Source organism: Ambystoma mexicanum, chromosome 7p, assembly GCF_040938575.1.
Source record: "Ambystoma mexicanum isolate Mex_15411 chromosome 7p, UKY_AmexF1_1, whole genome shotgun sequence".
Lineage (NCBI taxonomy): Eukaryota > Metazoa > Chordata > Amphibia > Caudata > Ambystomatidae > Ambystoma > Ambystoma mexicanum.
Window position 1 is genome coordinate 688924240 of NC_090939.1, and position 27119 is coordinate 688951358.

The 27119-nt window shown below is 48.6% G+C and overlaps 1 protein-coding gene across 1 annotated transcript in view; it reads left to right on the forward strand.

Moving 5' to 3' along the window:
* LOC138525550 (uncharacterized) overlaps window positions 1-27119 on the forward strand; it is a 1931438-nt gene that overhangs the window by 1146274 nt on the left and 758045 nt on the right. Inside the window, exon 7 of the mRNA XM_069635597.1 lies at window positions 22623-22727. Coding sequence (XP_069491698.1) covers window positions 22623-22727 — 105 coding nt within the window. The remainder of the gene's footprint in view (window positions 1-22622; window positions 22728-27119) is intronic.

The following is a 27119-nucleotide window of genomic DNA, read 5'->3' on the forward strand; positions in this document are numbered from 1 at the left end:
TGCCCATGCCTCAGGATCCGTTTTTAACATTAGGTTAGTTAGGCCGACAGACCCTGCAGTGGATGAGTTCTTTAGTTTCCTTATCAAACCTTCGATGTGACTGTCTTCAACTTCTAGGTCCCATTGCTGGGTGATGAGAGCACCTTGTACCGATATTTCAACCGCCTTACTGGTGAAGACCTTCGAATAATGTTCTATCCATTTTACTTCAGAGACTCCACTGCTTAAACGACTCTTCTGATTTAAGGAGATATTATTAATGATGGTCCACATGTCTCTTGAGTTGGAATTGGCCATAGCTTTTAACATGACTTCGCCTTGTTCCCGGTCCTGTAGCTTCCTAAAACGAATCAACCAGTTTTTATACTGCTGTTTCCTAGATTTTATGAGTCGCTTTACTGTTGAATCGTTAGTAGGGTTAATAGTTCTTTCGAGCTTTGTTAAGTCCTGTTTGAGACACTTTCTCGTTCCACCACTGCTTGATATCTCCAATATCCAGCTTCATCTGCTTTGGAACCAATTTTCGGCAGAGGGTGCTGTGTGTCGATGCCGTCGACTCAATGTCCCTCGAGAGCCTGTGGCTCGAGGATGATGCCATTGAAGTCATATATAGAGCGCGCAGCGCCCATTGGCTTCAGTTCTGTTTTTCCAAGTAAGCTTATGCTTTGTGAACTGCTGTGTGCTTCAGAAATGTCTTCGAGAAATATCAGAAATGTCTTAGTCTTCGGCAACCCTTCAACCCTGAACACCGGGTTTAAAAAGTGCCAGGACTGCGATGCCAAAATGTTGCTGACAGATCCGCATCGAGTATACTTGTGGTGTCTTGGTGTGGAGCACAAGACCTCGGCCTGTTCAAAGTGTCAGTCGATGACCGGAAAAGCTCTGAAGGAGCGTAAGGGGAAATTGGCAGTAGGTAGACTCCCTAAGAAATCCCCTTGAACTACCCTGTCAAAAAAGCTTTCTTTCCGACAAAGCGAGAGCGACTCCCCTCAACGAAAAAAGACAAAAAAGTCCAGGTTCCGGAGTGGCTCCTACCACTCCTCGTTGTCGTCAAGGAAGTCGAAGAAAAAGCATCACAAATCGCCTACTTCAACGTCCTCGTCCGACTCCTCTCCTGAGAGGACTATAACTTGCCCCACTAAGGCCTCCACTCCCGGCTGAATGGGAATCATTTAGGCAGGAAATGCTCAAAGTTTTCGAAAGCCAGAAACCCTCGAAGTAAGTAGGCCATGCTCCTAGCGCACCTTCTGAAGCCGGTAAGGAAAGGGCTTGAGCCAAATGCTGCGCGCCCTCAAACCCGGGACGAAGGCCAGATTCCCATCGAGAGCCATTGAGGCCTTGGGGGTCATTCCAAGTTGGGCGTTAAGGGTTTACGGGCACCGGTAAGGATGCCGGTGCCGGTAAACCCTTACCGCCCTATTCCGGGGTCCCGCTAAGGGACCAGGGCGCTAATAATGGGCCCGCTATTTGCGGGCCCGTAATTAGCACCTTCCCCATTCCCGTTGAGCCCTATAGGGGCTCAACGGGAATGGGGAATGGTTTACTGAATGGGGATTTACGGGGTCCTCCAAGGTCGGAATGACCCGGTAAGTCCCCATTCAGTGAGACCGGACCCGTACCAGGTTTGGAGGCAGCCATGGCGCTATTAGCACCATGGCTACCTCCAAACTCGGAATTACCCCCCTTGTCACAATGAAAAATCGAGGAATCCTTTGAGCCGTAAGTCAAAAGAAAAGTTGATGTCGAGGTTGTCGAAGCCAGCGGTACCACCGACACCAGAGGCGCCATCGAAACCACTGCTGCCATCAACGTCGAAAACGTCTTCATCTAAGACATCAACAACTCCATGGGCATCTGACTCGAAGCCTTTGAAGCCACCAACGCCTTTACCTGAAATACAGAAAACCTTTACTCCTTTACCAAGGAAGGATTTCTTTAAGTCTCTCACTTTTATTTATGAGGACAATGAGCCATCTGATGATAATGATGCACCCTTTGGTTTGCTGTGTGGCGCACCAAATGCCCCTGATAGTTTCATATCCGAAGAATCCAGGTTGAGAAACCGGCATGAAAATTTACAGACAGCCAGTGGAGTGTACACTTCACCGAACTTGGAATTTGGAAAGCCTGAATCAGATGAGCTACAGACAGTTAATGACCAAGGTGGTGGATTATCTGGGATGGAGCAGATCTGCCCTCCCATTCGATCAGGATGACCTCACAGATATCCTGGACAAAGGTCCTCAAAGGGATCCTATCGTTCCCTTTCATGTCGCTCTTTAGAAGAGAGTAAGTGCTAATTGGGAAGCACCAGAGTCAAGTCTGCCAGTAAATAAGAACCTGACAAAGAAATACAGACTGTCAAGCAGCTACTTGTCGAAATACCCTACCCCAGAAAGTCTGGGGGTGCAGGCAGCAACCGCTACCTCCAAGCAAGCTGCTTATCCGACCATCCCATCAGATCGGGATGATAACAGGGTAGAAGTCTTTTCTGTTGGGCGCATGGCTCTTAAATCAGTCAACTCCACATGTGCCCATGCGGAATTCACTTACACTCTATGGGACTGTATGGGACTGTATTTCCATGGCGGCTGAGCATATTCCAGAAATGGAAGGAAAGAGACGGTTTCTTGGCCATTGTAAAAGATGGCAAAGAGGCTCTGGGGGAGTCTCTTCAGTCGGGTCTGAATTCTGCTGACAGGGTCAGCAGAGCAATGGCAGCAAGCATCGTAATATGCAGGTTTGCATGGTTAAGGAAGTCTGGTTTTGCACCGGAGGTGCAGTCTAGACTCCTTAACATACCCTTTGACAGGTCTCATCTTTTTGGCAGCAAGGCTGACGAAGATCTTGATAGCTGCAGACCTCGAAGGCGGCAGCCAAGTCTTTAGGTGCCGCTATTAGACAGCTTCAGCCTTTTCATTCCAGTGAAACATCTTGGAGGGGTAGATCCTTTTTATAAAACTCGTCAGTTGTAAGAGCAAGAGGAATGGCAGGTCAAAGAGGCCAAAGAAGATTCCCTTGTGGTGGACGAGTGAGAGGTGCAAAGACCACCCAACCAGCAGCATCTCTACCAACAGCCACTGCTTGAGCACCTCTCTGAGGTCTTGACTCACGACACCTGAGTGGGAGGCAGACTGTCTCAGTATCTGAAAGAATGGCAAGACATTTTCTTCGGATGCTTGGGCACTACAAACCATAGCCCATGGTTACTGCCTCCCCTTCATTCAGAGACCTCAGAACCATCCATCAGGAAGCCATTCTTTGAAGGTTCCAGATCTGTTCCTTGTGCAATTAATTTTGTCCCTGCTAAAGAAAGGTGCTATAGAGCCAGTACCTATAACAGTGAGGAACAATGTATGGTATTCTCCATATTTCCTAATCCCCAAGAAGGACAGAGGACTGAGATCCATCTTGGACTTGAGATACTTGAACACGTTCCTCAGGAAGGGCAAGTTCAAGATGGTCACACTTTCTCAGATCCTTGAGGCCCTCCAGCTCCAGGATTGGTCCTTCCGGATGCTTATTTTCATGTGCCAATCCATCTCAAGCACAGAAAGTACCTGAGATTTGCCGTTGGCAGTTCTCATTATCAGTTTTGAGTTCAGCCGTTCGGCTGACCTCCGCCCTGAGGGTATTCACCAAACTGATGGCAGTTTTGGCAGAGAAGCTCAGGAGAGGGGGGATTCACGTCTACCCCACCTGGATGATTGGCTGATCAGGGTGCGTTCTCCCAAAAAAATCCTGGATCATCTCAGTGTCACCTGCCACTCCCTCCACAGACTGTGCTTCTCCCTCAATTACAAGAAATCCCGCATGATACCAACTCAAAAGCTCCAGTTCATCGACGCTGTACTGGATACATCCCGAGGTGAGGGCTCAGGACATTCTGCAGATGGTCACCAAATTTCAGACTGCCAGCGTCTCCCGGCCTCCTGCATTTTTCTGGCTCGCCTGAGAATGAGATCCCTTTAATGGGCTCTCTGGACACAATGGTCTCAGTTCTTGGGAAACATGTCAGACCTACTTCAGGTTCCAAGCAGGGTCACACAGGATCTCCTGTGGTGGGCCTGCGAGGACAACATTCTGAAGTGAGAACCCTTTTGGCAACCATGGCCGGAGATAACAGTAGTGACAGATGCTTCATTCACGGGGTGGGGAGCCCACGCCAACGATCTGACAATCAATGGTCGTTGGTCTCCATTAGAGTCAAAACTACACATCAATCTTTTGACGCTGAGAGCAATCAGACTTGGTCTGAAGGCTAGGGCAAATTCTCAGAAATGTGCTAATTCCCTTCTACCTTAGAGACCCCAGCTCTTTTGCTGGACTTTAGGACTTTTAATTTCTAACCTGGAGAGAGTGAGGACTTTTTCACACCCTCTCATGTATTTTTATTGTGATTTGGACTTTGGAGTCTGACACACACCATAGGCATCATCTTTACATTGTGACACACATCACCTCCAGTACAGTGGCACAGGGAAGTCTCTTAGATTGGTGAAACTACTGTTTCCAAGAGCAATGAAGTGAAATTGACTTTACTTACATATTGTAACTTTCTAGACCCAGCACGCGCTATCTTACCATCGGGTGCTGGAAGGGGTTACTTAGTATCCCCTTTGTCTAGTTTCTCATGTAACATTTTTATGTTACCCTTTCAACAATTAATGGCTGGTGGCAGTGGTTTACCTTTTACTTCCATAGTGTGTTTTTACCACGCGCTGCGTTCGCAGCTGCAGTAAAGCACCCATGGATGCCCATTTTGTCAAAATGGCTCGGTCTTCTTTTTTTGCCATTTCCTATAGGAAAGGTCCTTCTTGAGATTTACCCTGCACGCCAAACCAGGTTTGGTCCCTTTGTTTCTTTTGTCTTTGGCGGGATTCACAAGTGAAGCCCGCCTGTGGCTCTAGTATGTCTGGCAGGGGCTGGAAGTGAGGGAGGTGCCCAAAACTCCCTGTGCTTAATCCCCTTGGTTACAGGAATGCACCCAAAGGTGATTGGCCCGCTGGCTGTCCGGCAAGGACAGCCACCCTGCTGTCTGATTGACCGCTAGGCTGGAATGAATGGGAGAAATCTGCATGAAAGGGCAAGGCTTTTTGGCTTTCGAAGGTAGAGTCGACCACTGGACGAAGGAATCCAAAGAAGAACTTGGAAAAGACGCCTGCTGCAACACCTGGACCATTGGTTTGCCCGGTGAAGCCTTGCTGCTGTGCTGAAGCTCAGAATTCGCCTCGACTAGAGAAGCCCTGCAAGGACGACTTCTCCTCTTGAGTTGGTGGGACCAATGAACTCCAAAGGAAGCCCGTCTGGACATCCTCTCGGAGCTGGCTGTACTTCCACAGCTGCTGCTGCTGGAACCGAAGTGCCAGGGAGAGAAACACCAGATTGTGTGTGTTGCCTTTAAGGCGGGCCCGGGTGCCAGGAAGATCCTCCGGACTTCCCTGAAGCAGGACTGACCAAGCTTGAGCCACCTCAACAGAGTTCTGGATCCCAGATGCGAGGAAAGTCCAGAGTGGTATCCGAGAACCGCAGTGTTGCTATTTGCTGTAAGACGCGAGGAGCTGAAACACTGAAGAACCGCTGAATTGAAGTTTGCCCATTGCTGCCGCTGACCTTCCCTTTGCAGAGCAGGAGTCCCCAGACGTCCTCCCTCTTGTCCCCACGACCGAGGCTCAGGAACAACAGGATCTGCAGAGCTGTACCGGAACTGAAACTCAGAGTTACTCTAAAGTCTAAGAGAACTTACCTCTGGTTCTGTAGCCTTGCTTGCTCTCAGTTGAAACCTGCCTTGGTTACCTTGCAGAGTTGCTAAAGCTTTGTCCCTCACAAACCTCCCAGCTTGTGCCCTTCAAAGTGTTCGATTTTCTACAAACTTTTCTAAAAACATTGTGCAAGACTTTGTACCTACCTGTAAAGAAGATTGTCAGCTCCCCTAGATATTGTACAATTAACATTGGCTGTCCTGGCTCTCTGAGCAACTCTTCATTATCTCTGACTTTGTGCTTTGGCCTTTGCCCCAGGAAAGGGTTAATTTTACTCTGCATTGGAAGGTTTCAAAAGCACTTACAAGTGTGTCAATAATAATTTGTTAACCTTTGTTTTATTCCTCTCTTCTATCTTTTACACCAACTCAGTATTGCTCTAAATGTACCATTGTTAAATCAATTTCCACAGTGTCCTAGCTATTTAAGTCTCCTGACGGTGTAGGGAGTGTGTTTTGAAGTGTATTATAAGTGTTACATATATTGCTCCCTTCTGAAGAAGGCTTATACAACTGACTGTGAAATAAATGTATAATTGTTTTATCAAGAATCCTTGCGTGTAAGAGTTTATTTGAATAACTGTTACTGTGAAACTCTGTTTCACAACATTACTGCTCACATTGACCCCTCTTGAGATAAGCCTGGCTGCTTAGCCACACTATCAACCTGTGTAGTTCAGACTTATACCAAAGGTTGGGTCCCTATTGCCAGGAGGTCAGGGTTGTTGTAGGGCACCCAAAGGGTACTGCAAACAGTCTTGCCTAACAAGGCTTTTCTGCCCTCTGTACGGGGAAAGAATGTCCTGATAATGACGGACAACACAGTGACCATGTACTACCTCAAAAACAGAGGAGGTGTAGGGTCACTACTATTGTGCAGAGAGACAATACAGCTCTGGTACTGGGCAATTCAAGAAGGAATCCCCCTATCTGTAGTACACCTATGAGAACACGGCGGCGGACGCTCTGAGCAGGCAGAGCACAGTCTCCCACTCGTGGCAACTAGATTAGGAAGTCCTTCAAGAGATCTTCACCCTTTGGGGAAACCCTCAAGTGTATCCGTTCGTGACTAGTGTCAACCGGAAGTGCAAACTCTACTGCTCCTGGGAATTTCCCCCAAGAGGAGCTCTAGGAGACGTGTTCATAGTGGACTGGGAGGTTCCACTCCTGTACGCATTTTCTCCTGTCCCCGTCATTCCTCACGTGATCAGGAGGTTGCTAAAGTTTGGGAAATCCATGATCCTAATTGTTCCGGATTGGGCCTGAAGGACGTGTCCTTTTGCCCTCCAGTACGTCTTCCACAAATAGAGGAGCTTCTCCCGCGAGAGGAGGGTCAGGTTCTCAATCCAGAGGTCAAGCCAATCAGCATTCACCCATGGTTTCTGAGAGGCTAAGGTATAAGGATTGGGACCTCCCAGATGACGTAAAGGAGATTTTGCTTTTGGCCAGAAGGCTAGCAATAAAGTCTTTGTACCGCTGCCTTTGGAACATATTCTGTAGCTGGTGCAGAGACAAGAATGTGGACTCTTTGCTATGCTGGAGGTGTTATTCTTTCTACTGTACTTGGCCAATCTGGGGCTCCAGGTTGGGACAATTGAAGTTTATTTGGCAGCGCTTTCCATCTTCAAGCGCCCGTCTGAGGAAACTTCATATTTTAAGATACCTTTGGTGATACAATTTCTGAAGAGACTCACTAATGGGTTCCCTCCAATTCCTTTTCAGGTTCCCGTTTGGGACCTTACTCTTGTGTTAAAGTTTCTTATGTTTTCACTGTTTGTACCACTCCATTCATGTCCTTTAAGGCTACTAACACTCAAAACAATCTTGTTGGTAGCACTAACATCAACCCATAGAGGAGTGAGTTGCAGGCACCATCCTCTAAACCACCGTTTACAGTATTTCATAAGGACAAGGTCGTCCTGTGTGTCAAACCTTCATTACTACCTAAGGTCATATCAGACTTTCATCTAGGACAAAAGATTGTGTTAGACACTTTCTACCCTCCACCTCATCCTGGCAAGGAGAGGGTACACAGGCTCAACCCACAAAGTGCTCCGAATTCCTATCATGATCCCTAGCAGGACCCCCAAACCACAAACACGCAGTGCATGCAATGCCTGGACACTGAGGGTCGCTGGCTGGTGCAGGAGCAGGCTGCAGCCTGTTTATATGGCCAAACACCACTTCCAGGATGGCCCCCGGAGCAGGACGCCATGTGGAAACCAAGATGGCCCCCGGCATTTCCTATGTCATCCAGGGGCGTTCCCGACCGACCAAACCAAGGTGGCCTTCGTCCTATCTTCTCTAGGGGGGCATCAGCCAGTTGATCAGTGCCACTAGTTAACCGGGACAACCCCATTCTGTATAATTGTGCCGGTTTCCAGCAGGAAATGGATAAGCTTGTTGCCCGCCGCACTCACAGGCATGGACCTGTTGGTATATATTACCACATTCAATCGGCTGGTGGCCGATACCAACTGGCCCGAAGAGAGAACCACCCTGTTCTACTGGGGCCTTCGAAGAGAGTTAAAGGATGTTTTGGCACAGGTTGTGAACCCACCCGAACGATGGACAGAATACGTAGACCTGATGGTGTAGCTGGACCACCGCCTACAGGAAAGGTGGTCCGATCTGTCGTGTTTTGAGAGCCGACCTTTGTGTGTACGTCTCTGGGAAGTACCCCAAAACACAGAAAATACGCCCGAGCCCATGCAGTTGGGCATTATAAGAGGACCATTAACCAAAGAAGAGAGGGAGCGACGCAGGAAGCAACAGCTTTGTTTATATTGCGACAAGGTCGCCCATTTGTGAAGGATTGCCCAAGTAAGACACCCCAGAAACCACTGGGAGCCATTGAAGTAAGCATGTCAGAATAAAAGGAGCCGTCAGAAAACGTTATGGCTCGACAAGAATAGAGATTGGCTTGTCGGGAAAGGAAAGGAAAGGACGTCAACAGTGTTGCATCTTACACCAGTGATCCTACTATGCCCCGAGCAGCCCCAACGGATGCATGCATTGGAAGCGTACATCGACTGTGGAGCAGTAGGAAACTCCATGAACATCACTGTGGCCTTACAAATAGATGTGCCTATTCAAAGATGGGAAAAGGCTGATAACATCATGTCTGTGGATGGGACTCAACTGTCATCCGGACCAGTGACCCAATGTTCAGGGGTGGTTATATTGCTATGGCATGACGGCCACCAGGAACACATAGGGCCTCATTACGAGGTAGGCAGTAAAAAACAGTCATTACCGGCATGTCGGTATGAACGTGTCCGTGCAGTACCCACTCCGCAAACAACGTACGATTACGAATCTGCATGCACGTGCATCCCTGCATGCCGGTAACGGATGCACCGTCTTGCCGGTAAAGTCCCCCCCCCGATAGCGGCATCAAGGAATGATTTGAAACCTCCCCCGCCACCGTTGGCACCGTAAATAACAGTACCGTCATTACCGGTACCGTTATACCGGCACCGGAAGTAACGTCATCATGCCGGAACAGGAAATGCACCGGCGGCCATCTTAAAAAACACAATTCATTGCAGTCCTCCGCAGACAGGACCAGAGTACCCAACTTCCCAATCCCTACTGGTGGACAATGTCAAAAGTCACCAAGAAAGGCGCAGCACGTTTGCGAAAAACGTGTTTCATTGATGATGAGCTGAATATGCTCGCTGATACGCTAGTGGAGCAGGCAGATGTAGTTTTTTGTGCAGACCTGCGCCGTCCAGCACAGCTACAAAAAAAAAGAATATGGGAGGAGGTTGCCAGAAAGGTGAGTGCGGTTGGAACCACTGCATGCTCCGTAAAGGACTGCAGGAAGCGGTGGGACGACCTGCGCCTGCGAGTCTCTAACATCTTATCGGCCAACCACAGCTAGGGGCAGGTAACAGGCGGCGGTCCAAACTCCCCCATAAAGCTGTAGAGGTGGGAGGAAGCTTGTAGCTCCATCATCGACATGGAGGCCATTGAAGGAGTTGGTGGGGCAGAGTTTGGAGTCCCATCATCGGCCGATGAAGGGGAGTGGCCCTTTGCGCACCACACAAGTCCCCACAAGCACCTGACATCCAAAGTACAATGTAGGCCAACAAATGTGATTTTGATGAGAGCAAATACATGGCCCATCATACACACATACACACATCCCTGTAGAGATGCTGGACCCACCACTGTCACATCAAAACGCATGCTGCCTGCGGCTCCTATACCCAATACCCAATACACCCGATACACAAACAAAATACACATGTCACACAATATGCAAGCCACAGCACACCTGTTGGCCTCACAGCAGACACCATGGAAAACATGTCTACACCTGACGGATGCCAATACTACCCCCCGCCCCCCAATCTTGCAAGCACCCTGTCCTCCACGCCAACAAGCATGCAACGAACCACAAGGCCCAAAGTGCACAAACACCAATGCATGCATGATGCAAGTACACCCATGCCCTGCCTCTCTGTCTCCCACAAGTACGGATGCAGACAGCGACGAGGATGCTGCAGCGGCAAAGCCCAGGACACCTGCCAAGAGGTGCAGGGGTCAGGACGATGGCACCAGGCCATCCACGTCCTGGGGTAGAAGGATGAGCCAAGGGGCTCACAAGGCACATACCAGTTCCCAACCGGCTGCACAGCCCCCAGAACAGGTCCATCAAACACCTGCCCCTGCACCCCCTCGAGACACATGTTCCACAGGATGTGCCCACATATGTGGCAAGCAACCATGATGGCACGCAGTCAGCAGCCACAAGTTCAATAGGGGAGGTTGCTGCATCCGCTCAACATAGTGCCGATGAGGACGAAGGGCATGAGGAGGACACCTATGAAGGAGGCATGTTGGGGGATGGTGGACAAATGCCCAGACCGCAGGACACACCACAATGCACCCCTCAGCATGAGCCTGAAGGCCCGGGCAGCCAGGAGGTGTGGTCTCCACCAGAAGACAGCCCCGTCTTGCGCACGTCCACACCAGCCATGCAAACATCTACTTCCACTGCAGTACGGGACCTCGAAGGACGTTTGTCGAGGATGGAGGGCTGTTAGGGAGAATTCTCTGTTTAGGCTGAATTTCCTAACCTAGTGAGTCCCCCAGCAGCTTTGCTGGATTTTTGGGGTTTATTTTTTTCTCCTGCCAAGAGTGAGACTCTTTTACCCTCACTCTTGGACATGACTTGAGAGTGTTTCTGTGACTTACTATGTGCTTATGGGCTATGGGGTATTTTTTCCCCATAGGCTATCATTGGTTTTTGAATGTGTGTTACACAGCACCCTCAGTGCAGTAACACAGGGGTGTCATAGAGACCCCCAAACATAGACTCCACACCCTGGGACTGACTACTGTCTCCCTGGGTCTGTAAAGTCACCATTGACTTTACTAGTCTTAATTTAGGAACTTAACCAGTACAAACCATCATACTGTGGAAGTACTGGTAGGGGCAATTAGATTGCCCCTGGGTCCGTTGTCGAGGGGGTACTGTCCCGTCCCCCCTCGCCGAGTTTCTGGCTGGTGGCAGTGGATACCACAGAAATATTCCACCGGAATATTTCCCAATGGGATTTCCCATTGATTTTAATGCACCACTTTTTGGTGCAATGTTCAAGATACCGCCGGCTTATTTATTTAATATAAATTCACCGGTTGGGATTTTTTGCCAGAACTCGCCGCTAAAATGGCGTCTAGGTTCATTTCAGTAACCCTGAACCCGAGTCGAGCCTTTGTTCCACTTTTGGCGGGCTTCTGCACAGAAGCCCTCCAAAGTGGTGCCATTCTGTCTGGGTACCACAGGGGGTGTGGGAAGGGGTTTAGGCACCCTGGACTGAGTTGCCTTGCCAACTCATGTCGCACTCTGGTGTGATTGGCCCAGGTGGTGAGCCACCCCGCTCACCACTTAGCATGTTTGAGTGACAGCTAGGCTGTATGAATGGGGGTTTGCTGCATAAAAGCAGGGTTTTTGGGACTGGTCCTTCAGAAGTCGCCACAGGACCTAAGAAGCCAAAGAGGGAGAAGCCGAGGCGACCTGCCAAGATGACACCACCGGTGGAGCCCTGCGGAACCGTCTCACCACTTTTCCCGACGACAGAGAAGATCTCCCGCAGGAGAGTCTTCTTCCCCTGACTGGTGGGGACAACCAGTTTCTGCCTCCTTTTCGCCGCCCTGAAGCATCTTGTGGCCGCCTTGCCTGTGCCAAGCACCCCGGCAACCGAGATACCACTTTTTACCTCAACCGCGAAAGAAGGGTAACATCCTTTTAACCGGAAAAACTCCAAGGCTGGTTTCTTCCCTGGTAGTGCAACGACCTCCAGCTTTCCTCCACGACGGGATCTTCTCCTCCTCTGGACGACGCCACGACTTCCACCCACTACCAGGAACAACTGCCACCGCTGGAGGATCGTTTCCATTTAAAAGGTACCGTGTTCCGCCCGGCTTCCCTTGCCACCGATTGTACGGGGTAGATTTAACCCTCGGCTCTCGACCCTGGGTAAGCCTGGGACACTCTAACTAAACTTTTCTTAACTGAGAAAACCCTTTTCTACTCACCTGTAAAGACTTGTGACATTGTGTGATCTTGGGCATCTTTTCGCCTGGCTTTCCCTAGAGTGGGCCTGGCAACCGAACTTCCTTGCTCCTCAATAGACTGCCTTGCTAAACTTACTGTGAATCTCTGAAAAGTGTTTTTCCTTGCTGTTTTCATTATTTCTGCCTTTTTCCCTCCCTTTTTAACTAACTTGTTGGAGTGCCATCTAACGTTAAGCGCTCACCTCTGTTTGGAAATAAGTGGTGTTAACTTAGACTTGTCCAACAAATAACTAGGGATGTACATATAAGTAATAGTGACTGTGTTTTGACTTACTTACCTTTTCTGTGCTAGTGTAATTTATGAGTGTGTCTTTTAAATAAATAATTATATACTTTTACACCTAGCTCTGGTCAGTGTTTGTTTGTACTACTGTGCCTCTGTACCTATTATGTATGCTCTGTATACTGCCTAACTCTTCTTGAGGGAAGTCTGACTGCTCAGCCACAGCTACCAGGTAAATCTGGGTGGTACAGACTGCTACCAAGTGGGTTTACTGCCAAACACCTGTAGCCTTAAATCTTTTGCAGTGGTCCCAGAGGGAACTGCACAGGTTTCTGTCTAACAAGGGCCATCAAGACTCCATGCATGAACTTGTGAAGCAATATGTTGCCGATTGGGAGGCAACACACTAGGCGATGAGAAGAACACTGTGGCCATCATCAAGGCTGTAAATCGTAATTCAAAGCGGGTCCATGAGGGCTTTGCAACTGTGGCCCTGATACTGGAGAGAATGGCCAACACCATGGAGCAGCGGCGTCCTGCAGCATCCGAGCCACATCCATCCATTTCTTCGCATACCACGCCAGCCAGCTCAACACAGACAAGCCTGTGCGCAGGTCCCTGCGCAGCATGCAGCGCACAGACATGCAACCCCCTCCATCGAAAAGGGGGCTGCAGTAGCAGGGGTACCCTGCATATGTTGACTGCCAGTGCATCTGGACACATGTTGCGCTGTTGATGTGTGGGAGTGGTGTAGGGTGGGGGCAGGGGCTGTGTGGGGGAATTGGGGTGTGGAGGGTGGGGGGAAAAGGTGTGTGGGGGTGTTTGGGGGTTGCAGGAGGGGGTGTGTGGGGAGGTGGGTGGAAGGGGTCTGTGGGTGGTGCAGGGTTCATTCATTCTGATCAATACACCTGTTGTGTAAAAAAATGTGCATGACTGGACATTGCTTCTTCAGCGTGTGTCAGTTTATTGCATGACAGTGTACAGTGCCCATATTCCCCCAATCACAGTGCCCAGGTTCCAACATCCATAGCACCCTCTGCATCCCAGTGCATCAGAAACTATGGTCTATCACTGATTGGCGCACAGCACGTCTCTCATGTGCATCGCGACCTGGCCGATGTGCAACATCTTCTCCTTCCTCCTCTTCATCTTCACCTGGTGGTGGCTGGTCCATGTCAGGTGGCAGAGGTACGTTCCGCCGGATGCACATGTTGTGCAGCATGGCACATACCATGATGATCTTGCCCACCTTCTCAGGCCCGTAAATGAGTGCACCACCCGACCTGCTGAGACAGCGAAAACCGTGCCTTCAACAGGTTGGCCGGTCTGCTCTGTGACCACACGAGTGCATGTATGAGCACGATTGTAGTCCTCTTGGTGCCTGTTCCCGCAAGAATCCTGACAGGGGTGAGGAGCCACGGCTTAAGGGGATAGCCAGCATCACCTGCGTGGGAGCACAATAAGGTATGTGTAAGAGTATTTCTTCAATTCCATTTGTGCTCAGCCTGTACATCGTTCATGCTCATGTGCAGTATATCGTCAATAGCAGCTACTGACTTCACATCTGCGCAACTATCTGCCCTGTACACAACTTGGCAATCCACGGTGCTGGTCTTGGTAACGTACACGACTTAGGGGCCTTGACATTGGAATCACCAAACACCCAGATGGAGTGACAAGGTCCATGATGTACTCACATGTGAGGGTTGTGTGGCAGGGGATGAGACCAAATGCATGTTGGGCAATGTTTGATGCATTAGGCTGATGACCAACATGATACAGCTTGTTTGCACTATCATGCTTTTGGATAATTGTTGACGCCATGCACGTGTCCCTTGACGTCTTCACACTAGTCACAATGGCACAATGTGATTGTTGGTAGGGTCCGCCAGTGTAGGGATGTGTTCCTTGGATGATGCAGGGTGTCGACTTGCATGCTGGTACTCAGGTGCTGTGGGTGATTCCTGCACCAATCGCACCCATTCAGGTGTTGTTCACTACTTGATGGGTCCAATTTGAAGCATCCTTGTCACATGTGTTTTCCCATTTGTATTCATCTGCACATGTTGCCATGGTGTTATGCAGTGTTACTGTCGGGGAGGGGCAGTGACAGTGGATTTCCCTGAGTGTGAATTCATACTGCGCACTCATGGATGCATGACCTGCGAGGTGCTTCGATGCGGTCATGAGTATTCAGCTTTGTGACTGCATGATGGTGCATTGTGGTGCTGTGGGTACGGTCAGGTGATGTCCAGTGGACAAGTTCAGGGGTGTGCGCTGATTGTGAGTCTGATATTTACACATTGGTATGCGGCCAGAGTATGTCGGCCTTGATTGTCTGTGTCATGCATCTTAATCGAATGGTTATGGGCACGGTGTTTGCCAGGATGGACAGTGTCAGAGCAGACAGGTTGCATATGCATATACCCACCCTAAAATACACTCCCATGGCCCAGGGAGCAGACAGGTTGCATATGCATGTCCCCCCCCAAATACACTCCCATGGCCCAAGGAGCAGTCAGGTTGCATATGCATGTAACTCCCCACGCTCCCCACCAAAATACTCTCCCATGGCCCAGAGTGCAGACTCACCCAGCAGCCAGGCACCCCGGGCAACATCCCGTTCCAATTAGCGGGCTAGCGAGGAGTTCCGCAGCACCATTGCATCATGCGTGGATCCTGGGTATCTGGCACAGCAATGTTTTATTCTCTTGCTAGCATCACACACCATCTGCACATTGATGGAGTGGTATAGCTTCCGATTGCTGTACACCACCTCCACGGCATGCAGGACTATCAACTCCACGTGGATGCAGTCGAGGCCACCAATGACATTGGGCATGCCTGCCAGTACATGAAATGCTATTTTGGTGTCATTCACCTCCTGTACTGTACATGGTAGGGATATGTAGGCCCTTGCGTGCTTTAGGAGTGCATCCACCACTTGGTTTAGGAGACCGGAGAAACATGGTTGCGAGATGCCATGCAGCTGGCCCACTGTGTGCTGGTAGGTGCCTGTGGCCAGGAAGCTGAGCACAGACGCCACCTTCAGCAATGGGGGGATGGCGGTGCGGATGTTGATCAGGCTGACCATGTATTAGATCCACTATGGTGGTGATGGTGTACCTGTCCAGGCGGTACAGGGTGTGGATCTGTGCTGGGGTTAAGTTGAATGGACTGGCCCTTATGAGAGGGATTGGTGGCTGTCTGCGGGGAACCACTGCCTGCACTGGTGGAATTTGCTGGGGCAGTCTCACCCTCCTTCTCCTCCTGCGTCTCCTCTGTAATCCCTGGTGTACTGCCTGCTCAAGGAGTAGCAGTGCAGGCATGTCCTCCAGCTCCATTATCGCAACTGCATGTGGAATCATTTTGGTCTTGGAAGGGGTGTGGTGTGTGCTCCTTTTGTGCAGTGCCAGGCTTCATTGCCTCCACCTGTGCTGATTGTATACACCTGTGGCAGTTGGGAACACAGCAGTTTACTATTAACGGGTGATTCGTGATGCCGGTATTGCCGGCATCATGGTGGCCCTTCTTACCGGCATCTGGATGCTGGTATGTGCATGTCTGTGGGACTCGTAATGTCCTCTTCCTTGCGGCAATCCAGTGTTACTGGCATGGCACCCGCGCGCATGCCGGTATGGTGGTGCACGGCCATATCGGGTCCCTGTCGATGCTGGTAGGACCGACATTGCAGGTCGTGATGGGATGGTCCGGTAAACGTTGCCGGTAATGTCTTACCGTTGTCTTATTACCGGACCGCCAACCTTGTAATGAGGCCCATAGTCTTTGACGTAATCAACGCACCCCAGTTCCAGCGGATACTCGGTATTCCCTGGTTGGAGTGGCATAACCTGACAATAAACTGGCAAATCCATTCATTGACATTGCCAAAACCCAAGAACCAGGAGTCGGACCACATAACAAGGAATCCAGGGTGGTGATCGGTATAATGGGACAACTGCCCCCGGAATACGACGCCTACCATGATGTGTTTCAAAAGGAGCAAGCCAACACCTTGCCGCCCCACAGGCCCTATGACTGCCAAATCGATCTGGTCCCGGGAGCGCAAATTCCACGCAGTCGCATATACACCCTCACGGAGAAAGAGAACCAACATCTGCGCAGCTACTCATACCAGTACCTAGCCAACGGGTGTATTCGGCCATCCAAGTCACCCGCCTCCTCTGCTCTTTTCTTCGTCCCCAAGAAAGAGGGGGACCTCAGAACTTGTATAGATTACTGGGGACAAAACACAATCACCATAAAAAAACGGTATCCTTTGCCGCTAATTCTGTTGCTACTGGACCAAGTAAAAGGTGCAAAGATTTACACAAAACTCAACCTTAGAGGAGCCTTACGGTTCACCGTCATGCCCTTTGGACTGTGCAATGCACTGGCAGCATTCCAGTTTTTCATGAATGACGTTCTGAGCGAATTATTGGATGTTTGCGCAATGGTGTACATAGAGGACATCTTAATCTTCTCCACAACACTGGAAGAACATGTACACCATGTTAAGGCGGTCTTGGAGAAGCTATGCCAGCACCATCTGTTTGCAAAACTTGAGAAGTGCACTTTTCATGTGACCACAGTGGAGTTCCTCGGATTTATACTGACTCCTCAGGGCATTCACATGGATAACCGCAAGGTGGAAGCAATACTACAATGGCCTTGGCCCACTTGCATCAAAGCAGTCCAGAGTTTCCTGGGGTCCGCTATCTTTTATAGGCGGTTTATCGCAGACTTCTCGGATATAGTCCATCACATCACCTCCTTGCTCCGAAAAAACTGCACGTTCAAGTAGACCACCGAAGCTGAGCGGGCCTTTATGCAATTGAAACACAGGTTTACTACTGCCCCAGTACTCAAGCAACCGGACCCTAAACTCCTGTATTTGGTCCAGACAGATGCCTCCAACGTGGCTACCAGACCTCCAAATCACTCCTCACTTACCCGATGGGCAGATAAGCACCTCAGCCTTCCAGTGGGTAGGCAGTGGTTTGGGCACACAACACGCCATTAGAAGTCATGCAGAAGGGGATCCGGAACATGCACTCCTGCAGGGTGTTAGGAAAGATTTCATAATTGTAGGTAATTTTCCTTCCATGTGGCAACCCCCAAACTTTTTGCTGTTGTTTTACAGCTTGATCTAGACTTTGCCAGAGAAGCGCAGCCTTCCGCCGCACTCCTCTGGGCTTTCGCTCAATTCTTCTGGGGAAACTGACATGCCCTTAAGACAGTCAGTACTGGGAGACTTCGTTTCCCTTAGTGCTTTCCTCATGTTGCAGCTTTTGAGCAACATGAAACAAGAGTGCACTGTAACTTACATTACCGCGCTCTTGGGTCTCTAGTCATTCTAAAGGCCCTAGAAACTCTCGCTGGACTTATTATGAAACGTACAAGTGTGTCACGGACGGGACTGGTGGCAGCTATCGTTTCTTTGTGTTTTGAACCCCTTTTTGCCATGATAACCGCTCTTCCCGCGTTTGGCCCAAATGGGTGGCCTGGCCTCCAAAATGGCCATGCCACGAGGTTCTTTGTCCTGTCCGCTGACCGTCTTGCCCCTTCACCTTCCCCCAGGTCGAGCCGACCCAGGGCAGTCCTTATTTGTTCATGCACTTTCTCGCGAAACACAACGCTTTCGCGGGCTTCTGCATGCCTTGTGTGAGCCTCCAGGATGTGGGCAGGGATGTCTGTTCCCAATACACATCCTGGGTGCCAGAGAGTCTAGTATGTCTTGAATGCCTGGGACCACCGTGGTCCATGATAGGTCCACGTATGGTGTGAGTGTTTTACGAGCAGATCTCCATTTGGGCCCTCTCTGTCTTGGCGCGAAGCGAACTCTGGATAAGAGGAGGCTGAAAACCCCACTAGCATGTCGATCTCCTGAGTTCTCACGAACGAAGGATAAGGAGCCAAGTATCCTGCAACTAAGAAGCTGAGTCGAGGAATCGCTGGTGACCCGCTGAAGGTTTGGCACCCTGCACTGCTGTCGTCCTGCGAGACCACTCGGCCTCTGTCTGCAAAGGCGCTTCGACCCTGTAGAATAGTGGGAACAACTATTCTCGGCATCTGCACCAAATCCTGTACGTACGCCTTCGGAAGCGTCCCTGGGCCATCCAGTGGACTGACCAGCCTACACAGGAATCTTGCTCTGTCACCGCCGTCTGGCTTACTGCTAATCCCGTGTCCTCGGCACTCTCACACGATTACACTTTGCATTCCCAGGTCTGAAGTGAGCAGTGTGCTTTGGGACCGGAATACACGCGGTTGCCGAGTTGCCCTGCTGTGGTAACAAACCTGTGCGAGTCCGCTGCATCTGGGACACCCTCGACCCTGACTCCTGCTGTCGCGGAATCTACACTGCATCGAGACGTACCTCTGATCGCATGTGAACCTGCCAGTACCAAAAATGAACCGGAGAAGCCTGGGTCTGTCTGCATCGGGGACCGGTGAGTAGTCAATACCCTAATCGGTCGCCCTCCCGCAGGAGCCTGTGGCTATCCATCGCTGTTGTAAACATCAAACCCTTTCCCACACTCACGCCCTGCTTCTGCCCCCAAGTGGAGGCCTTGCCTGAGTCACGGGTATTTGTTCACCATCTTTTCGTCCACCTTTCTGAACTGCCTGATTTCCCTGAAGAGACTCTCCTTTGCCCGTTGGCACCCGCGTGTGCAGGTACCTTTGAGCACAAGGCTCCACTCTTCGTAGGGCTCGGACTTCCTTCTAGTTAGGTGGCCTCTGATGTCGAAATGGGTCTAACGATTACTTGCACTGCCTGTTTTCCTCCCCATCTAGGTGGTCTGCATATTTCGTGATTCTAACTCTTTAGACCCCTCGGTCTTGTATATATATATTGTATTGATTGTGATGTGTTGGTTTACTGGAGTTTTACCGTGATTCTTTACTATGGTCGATGTTACAAAGGCCTTGTAATAAATGTGTCTATATTTTTAATATAACACCTGTCTGGAGTAATTTGTAAGCGTCCTTGCTTTGTGTGCTCATTGCGGGCTTTCAGTCACCCTCACCCCTCTTGAGACCTAATCTTGACCGCCGCCATCGCTACCCTGATTGGTCTGGCTTGTCCAGAGGTTACCCTGTTCCAAGAAACTAGGCTGGCCTTCTGAACCTCTGATCCTCCAGGACAGAGTTCAGAAATCCATCTTAACACAGGGCACCAGAGGTAAGTGTTACAGTTTCTACATTTCAAGGTTGTCAAAACTTTGTCTGGATGACCATCTATTCATAGTATACACGGGTCATAGGCTGGAACATGCTGTAACAAAACAGACCTTGTCCAGATGGATTATTCTAGCTATTTCCGAATAATACAGGCTATCCCGGAAGGATGCCCCAGAAGGCTTGAGAGCCCATTCCACTAGGGGCATGGCTAATTTTTCTGCTTTGCAAAGAGGTGTGAGGCAGCCACTTGGTCTGCAATTCACACTTTAAGCATTACTGCCTTGAATCCACCTTAAGTCAGGATAGAAGCTTTCATTCCGTTCATGAAAACCATTGATGACAACATTCATACTGCCTCCTCCAAAACAAACACTGCTTTGGGAGTCTATCAAAGATGAGGAATACGTGGGAGGTCACAATCCATTTGAAGAGCAAGTTACTTACCCCTGGTAACGTTCTTTCGACTGGCTATTCCTCCCACCTATTCCTCATCGTGCCTCTCAGCCTACCCCTCAGTTGGATTTCCCATGTTATTGCTACTTACGCTCCTTCAGAGTCTAGTATGGTCAAACCCGCTTTTATATGGGTAGTTCTACTTGAGAATGACACGGAAAAACTGAACTGAAGCCAACGGGCGATGCGCGTGCTATATATGCCTTTTGGATACATCATCCTTGAGATGGAAGCCCTCGAGGGACATCGAGTCGACTGCATCGACGCACAGCACACTCTGCGGAAATGTTTTTCTGTTCTGTCCAAAAGGGGCAGACACTGTGACACTGGGCACTATCCCAGGGCATGTTTCTAATTCCCTTTCACCTAGTATGGATCCACAACACTGTTGCAGATTCCCTCAGCAGGGAACTAAGATCCTGTCACAAATGGGAACTCCATTAGGATCCGGGCCAGTTCCTATACGCATTCCCTCCAATTCCTCTTCTTCCAATCAATGCACTCATACACAGCTGATGTTAAATGATTCTCACTCCTTTAGTGTGGCCACAGCAGATTTGGTATTCTGAGCTTCTTCATCTGTCAGTATCACCTTGCATCAGTCTGCCTCCTCGTCCGGACCTGCTCTTCAGAGGAGGGTCCGTTCTGCACCACAACCCAGCGCCTCTGAAGTGGATGGCTTGGCTGCTGCAGCCCTAGAATTTGGGCACATTGTATTTCCTTTAGACTAAAAAAGAATTCTAGCAAAGGCCAGACCTCCGTCCACTCTCTCCTGCTACAAGCACAGGTGGAAACAGTTCACTACATGGTGTCATTCACAAGGGCTAGACTCTCTTCAAATCAAGGCTAACCAAACATCCATAAAGGTCCATCATGCAGCTATCTATTTGCAAAGCGGGCAAACCTTCCCTATCGTCTCATAGACTGGTTAAGGAGTTCCCAAGGGTCTGTTCCAGACATTCCCTCTGTTAAAAGCACCAGCTCCAGCGTGGAAGCTCTATGTGGTACTCTCCAAGCTCATGGGCCCACCTTTTGAACCTCTACAACGAGCACCTCTAAGGTTCTTCTCATGGAAGACTGTTTTTCTTTTGGCTATTAGATGTGCCAGACGTGTTGGGGAGTTGCAAGCTCACTCCTGCAAGCCACCGTATTTGACTTTCCATCAATCTAGGGTGGTGCCACGCACGCATCCCTTATTTATGCCAAAGGTCCCATCAACTTTTCACCTGAACGAACCTCGGGTCCTACCTGTGTTCTTTGGCTCAGCCACCTCTCCAGCAGAGAGGGCATTGCATTCACTAGACGTTGCCTGTGTGTTAAAGTTTTATATCGCACGCACAAAAGACTTTCCCAAAACATAATAACTTTTTGTAACATTTGGACCTGTTGAACAGGAGAGGGCCACGTGAAAGGCTTCCATTTCCAGGTGGCTATGTGGCTGCATCTCCTACTGTCATCGGCTGGTGAACCAGACCACAGTCAGATAGACCAAGAGCGCATTCCAAGGGAACAGTGGTTCCGCTGCAGCGTTCCTTTCTGGTGTTCCCCTGCTTTGCATCTACAGGGCTGCTGTGTGGAGGTTTACCCACACCTTCACAAAATTCTAATGCATTGACAGGGATTCCAGGGAGGAGGCTGATGTCAGCCAAGCAGTGCTTCACAACCTTTTTGCCTACGGTGAGTGCCCCAGGGGTGAGTTTCCATTGCTTCTGTTGAGACCTATGCCACCTCCCATTTGTTATTGTGTAGGTACTGCTAAATAATTGTATTCATGAGCATGTCAATCCATTAAAGCTCCAATGCTGGTGAAGGAACAAGTTACTTACCTGTCACTCCTGTTCTTCAGCATTGCTATCTTTCATGGATTCACATGCAACCCTCCCTCCTACCACTCTATGGCTTTTCATTGGTTCCTACTGCCACATTACATGCACTTTTAAATCTGAAGATAGCCACCAGGGGTGGAGCTAAAGAGGACCACTGTAATTGTCTGGGGCAGTATGACCCAAAGTGACTGCAATAGGCTATACAAGTATCAAGCAATTTTTTCACTTTAAAGCAAAACTGCTTTATTATTACAGAGTATTTCCAGCCTGATGACAGGGAATATTCATGAACATGTGAATCCAGAAAATATACCAATGCTGGAGAAAATGAGTTACAGGTAAGTAACTTGTTCCTTGCAATTGTATAAACCACTTGATTTTGTTTAACAATCAAAATAAAATGAATAATTGAATTGGTCAGAAATTGAATATTGCAATATATACAGGTCTAGAGTGGGGACCTTGAAAATCCCACTTTGTTTGAACAGCAAATGCAGACAACATTGTGATGCATTAACGTTTCAAAAACAAACTCCATGTCTCAGTAGCATTGTAATGTTAACTTTTTTGACAACACTGTTTTCAGGTGTAGATGTACAACTTACAACTTTACCTGAAGATACTTCTACCAAGAAACCAGCAATGCCGTCAAAGTCAAGAAAAACACAACGCACTGAAACTAGACGAAAAGGCATGTTTAATTACTGTAAAACATAGTGTTGGAGGATAACCACTGTAATTTTGTGTTTGAATTGATGCCACAGTTTGGGTTTGGTAATGTTTCAGTAGGGTTAAAAAAAGCAAATATTTATTTTAGCTACTGGATTCAAGCCACCAGGCCTGCATTAGAGAAGTACGAGGTAAGAAAGAAGCAGGAGCAGAAAGAGGTACTATATTATGTAAAAACCTGTCAACCGTGTGAGAATAAATTAAAATGTTGTGTTCCCAAAGCAATGTTTTAATACAAATTGTGAATTTTTTAAAATACTACTACACTGTTTGATAAATTAGAACAAAATATAAAAAGTGTATACAATACACAAAAAAACAATATTGCAATTAGTATAACTCTTATTAGGACCCGGGGAGGAGGGAGCAGCTAATCTGGTTCCGTGTATTGGCGACTGAAACCGCTAATCTCAGCCTATGTTCCATGGAACCTGCAGGTTGCTTTGCCTGGCCTTCCACCTTCTCCCCACCCTCCCTTCCCTTCTTTTATTTTTAATATACCCAACCCCAATCCCCAGTCCTACTTACCTGATCGTTGTGGCGGCAATGCCCGCCGCCGTCGTAGCTTCTCTCTAGCTCTGTTTTTCCCAGCTGCCACTGAAATGGAAGAGGGTCTCCGCAAGGAGCCCCGCCTTCCATCTCCGTGGCGGCCATCTTGGAACAGTAGTTTCTATGAATGAACAGGATGCCACGATATGTCACTTTCATTCATAGAAAAGACCCCGCAATGAGCACTCCAGGTGACCGAATTGGCAACCCGGGGTGCTAATGGCATTAGTAATCCGTTCCATGGGCTGTACCGGGGGGGTAACGTCCCGGTGCCCTTGTTAAACATCCTTGCTTCGCTTGGGCCTTTAACTTGCCGGCCCTTACCCCCCCGGTATAGCCGTGGAACGGTTTACTAAAAATGTTTATGAAAAGAGAAGCAAACTCAATATAACATTTTCAAAAACATGATCTTACATCTACCAATCATCATCTAAAACTGTCTTCCAGTGGGAAAAGAAGCCACAATCCAGAAGAAAGAAAAACAATTAGAAACTGGTTTAATACGTATTGATTGATTTCTATGAACTAGTTGTGTTTAGTGCTCTTTTAAGCTGCTGTTTTGGGGGTTGCCTCGAAAACTCACCCAAAAAATTACAAAAGTTGTAAAAAAGGCGTGTATGCCGGTGCAAGAAGTAACACCGTTTTATTCAGGGCCCCAGATGCAGTGGGGACAGCAAATTCAAACAGAACGCGGAACGGAACTGCATGAAAAGGTGCTGTCAAAGAAACGTCCCTAAATCTAGAACTTTTTTACAGTGAAATGTAATTAGCATTCGTGATTTTGCACCATGAAAAAATTTCCCCACACAAAGCTGATTGGTGTTCGCACTTTAAACCCTTATAGAAAAGTATACATTATATTCAGTAATTGGGTGACAAACCTTCCCACACCGCCCTCAATTACAATATATGATGTCACAATTCACCCCCAATTCCCACAGCACAAAGTTAATTCATTGAAACAATTGAGACGACCAGCAGAACTTTAATCAACTGCCCTGGTCGCCTCATCTTGGTTCACGTGAGAAGCGCTTACCACCATGTCACCGCCAAAGCCTTGAACCACGGACGCACTGCCTTACAAATGTTGCATATCGGGGACACTCTAACCCTTTTCTGAGAGAAAATGTACTTCAGGGCAATTTGAAACTGCCTCTCCATTGCCAGAGCGATAATAGGCTCAGGATTGGACTACTGCAACATCCTTTTCGGTGGCACCTCATCAAAAAACCTACTGAAACTACAAATAATCCACTCCGAGCAGCCCTCAGCATCCCCGAAAGAGAGCACATCTCTGCAGCAAGACGGGAAGCCCACTAGCTTCCCATCAAAGAACGTGTCCTATTCAAAACTCTTGCCATCACTCACAAGTGCATCACCCACACAGCCCGCCCTACCTCTCCCAAAAAGTAGTCAGAGCAGACTCGTCCAGACCTACCAGAGCACCGTACTTCCACTGACTCGTAATCCCCAGAGTCAAACGCACCAAAGCAGGTTGTGCCAGCATCCCCTTTATTGCTGGCAGAAAATGGAACTCCCTGCCACATACCCTTAGAGCTGAACCGTCCCTTCTTGCCTTCCGCAAAGCCCTCAAAACCTGGCTGTTTGACTAACTTGTGCACACTATGTCTTGTATTACTGGCAGTGTTCATGCTGTATGTATTTACCATTGTAACTAAGCATACTTACTTACCTCAGTAACAGCGCTGCGATGCCTACGGGCTGTTGTGCGCTAAACCAATAACAAAATGAAATAAATAAACTTGTTGGCGGAACCTGCAAGCTCTACACTATAACCTCGAAAAATAACAACCATTGTGTACTTCTTTCAGTACTAAAACAGAGGGCGGTCTGGGAAACTCTCTACCAGCACAAACACAGCCCATTTACTTATTCTTGGGTGGATGGCCCCTGGGAGAGTCTCAACCAAGTCTTTAGCTCACTGTTCTTTTCACAGAGAAGAAATGTCCCCGCATATCAGTCTTTGTCCTGCCCAGGTGCAGTCCAGCACCGAAATGCTAGGCAATTCTCCTCTGAACAAGAGTACCACAGCAACCCCATACACGTGTTTCAGCCTAGTTGGGCATCATCAGTGAGGTGAAGCTGTGCCTCTCTAAGAGAGGGTACTAGCCTGGGATCACAGACTCTGCACTAAATCATCATCCACAGCAGCTTTTTCCACCCACAAAAGTCTCACCCACGTTTTCTAGAAAAAAAAGCTTGTGAGGCCTATTTACAGTATTCAGTAATAAAATCGCAGCAAAAATGTCGCCTTTACAAAAAATCACAGCAAAAATGCAGTGGTTTGACCTGGTAAAGGTGTACCCCATTATACCATTTAAGGGGAGCGGGGGTTGCGGGGCTGTACCCGCTCCCCTTAAATAGTATAATGGGTCTGAGGGTTGCGGGGGTGTCCCCCCGCATACTTTACACTGATTGCGGCGGCAACTTCAGCACTTGCGGCAGCATCTTCATCACTTGCTCATTGAAGATGTCTTGGACTTCCGCACAGGCGAATCCCATTCTCGAGCTTCTTCGGGCCATGCTGACATTCCAAATCAGGCTTGTCAGGAGTTCTTTTGTGTCTATGCTCAGGCAGAGAGTATCCTCAGTTCTCCAATGTTGGCAACACCATTTGACATTTGTGCCTATGTTATACGGCCTACTGCCTTCTTTAAACATCCTAAATGGTAACTGACTGGCCTCTATAAGTACCACAAGCTGCAAGTAAAGTGTTTGCCCATTTTGAACCCAATCCTCCATGCCCTGCTTACTTCCCGTGATGAACAACTCTTCTGTTGCGTCAGACGTACAGCTGCACCCTTAGAACAATTTGAATGATGAGACGTGACCTGAAAGGTAAACAGCGGCATTGAGAAACTAATACTGTTAAGTGACATTCACAATTGTATACAGGAATTCTGTCCTATCTAGCATAGTTGCTGTCTTAAACCACAGCTCTTGTTATGCTGCAATTGTGACATTTTGGAATTCTGCTACACCCATCACATGAAAGACAGAATGCTGCACACTGGAACAAGACACACCATTCTGCCTATATTTGTGGATGCACCATGAATAAGGTGTATCTGAACACACCCTTTCAGTTGTGATTTTATTATTCTGCTTTGTGTCATTGCATACCACATTACAATCCTATCAAAAACCTGTCCATTCTTTGTAAAGTGCAAACCAGTAGCACAAAAGAATATTGTTTGCCTCTTGTGGCCCCAAAAACGTTTTTGAGTGGGACAGACGATAAGACTGTATATATTGCCTGCACCCCATCACACAATCGATGACTGCAAAATATGGCAGGGATTTAATGCCCACACCCTTACAGATAGACACAGAGGACTAAGTTGCTGGCTGAATGATTTGAAATACCCTGCTTCTGAGGCAGACTCATCCAAAAGTATGTCAATGTCCACCCAAATTGACAGATGACCAGGATCTTAAAAGAGGTCTAGACCGGAAGAGAGATCTTCTAAATGGAATAAAAGGGTAAAGGGTATGCACCTGACCCTGGCTCTTGAGATGGAGTCCTCCCTTAGAACACACAGTGGTCTATCCTTATTTCGAAAAAAGAGCCTGTCTACAAAAAGATATATAGCTCTTCGATGAGGGCTTCATTGACGAGCGGGAAGCATAGAGAAATCTCATTGCTCATCCACAGGTCTCTAATCCATATCGATGTCTGCAAAAGAAGCCCTATCAACGACCATCTCTTCGTCGACAAACATTACTCACGCATCATCAGCTGTACCTTTTTCGTCAACAACTAAGTCCACAATGGGATACTCGT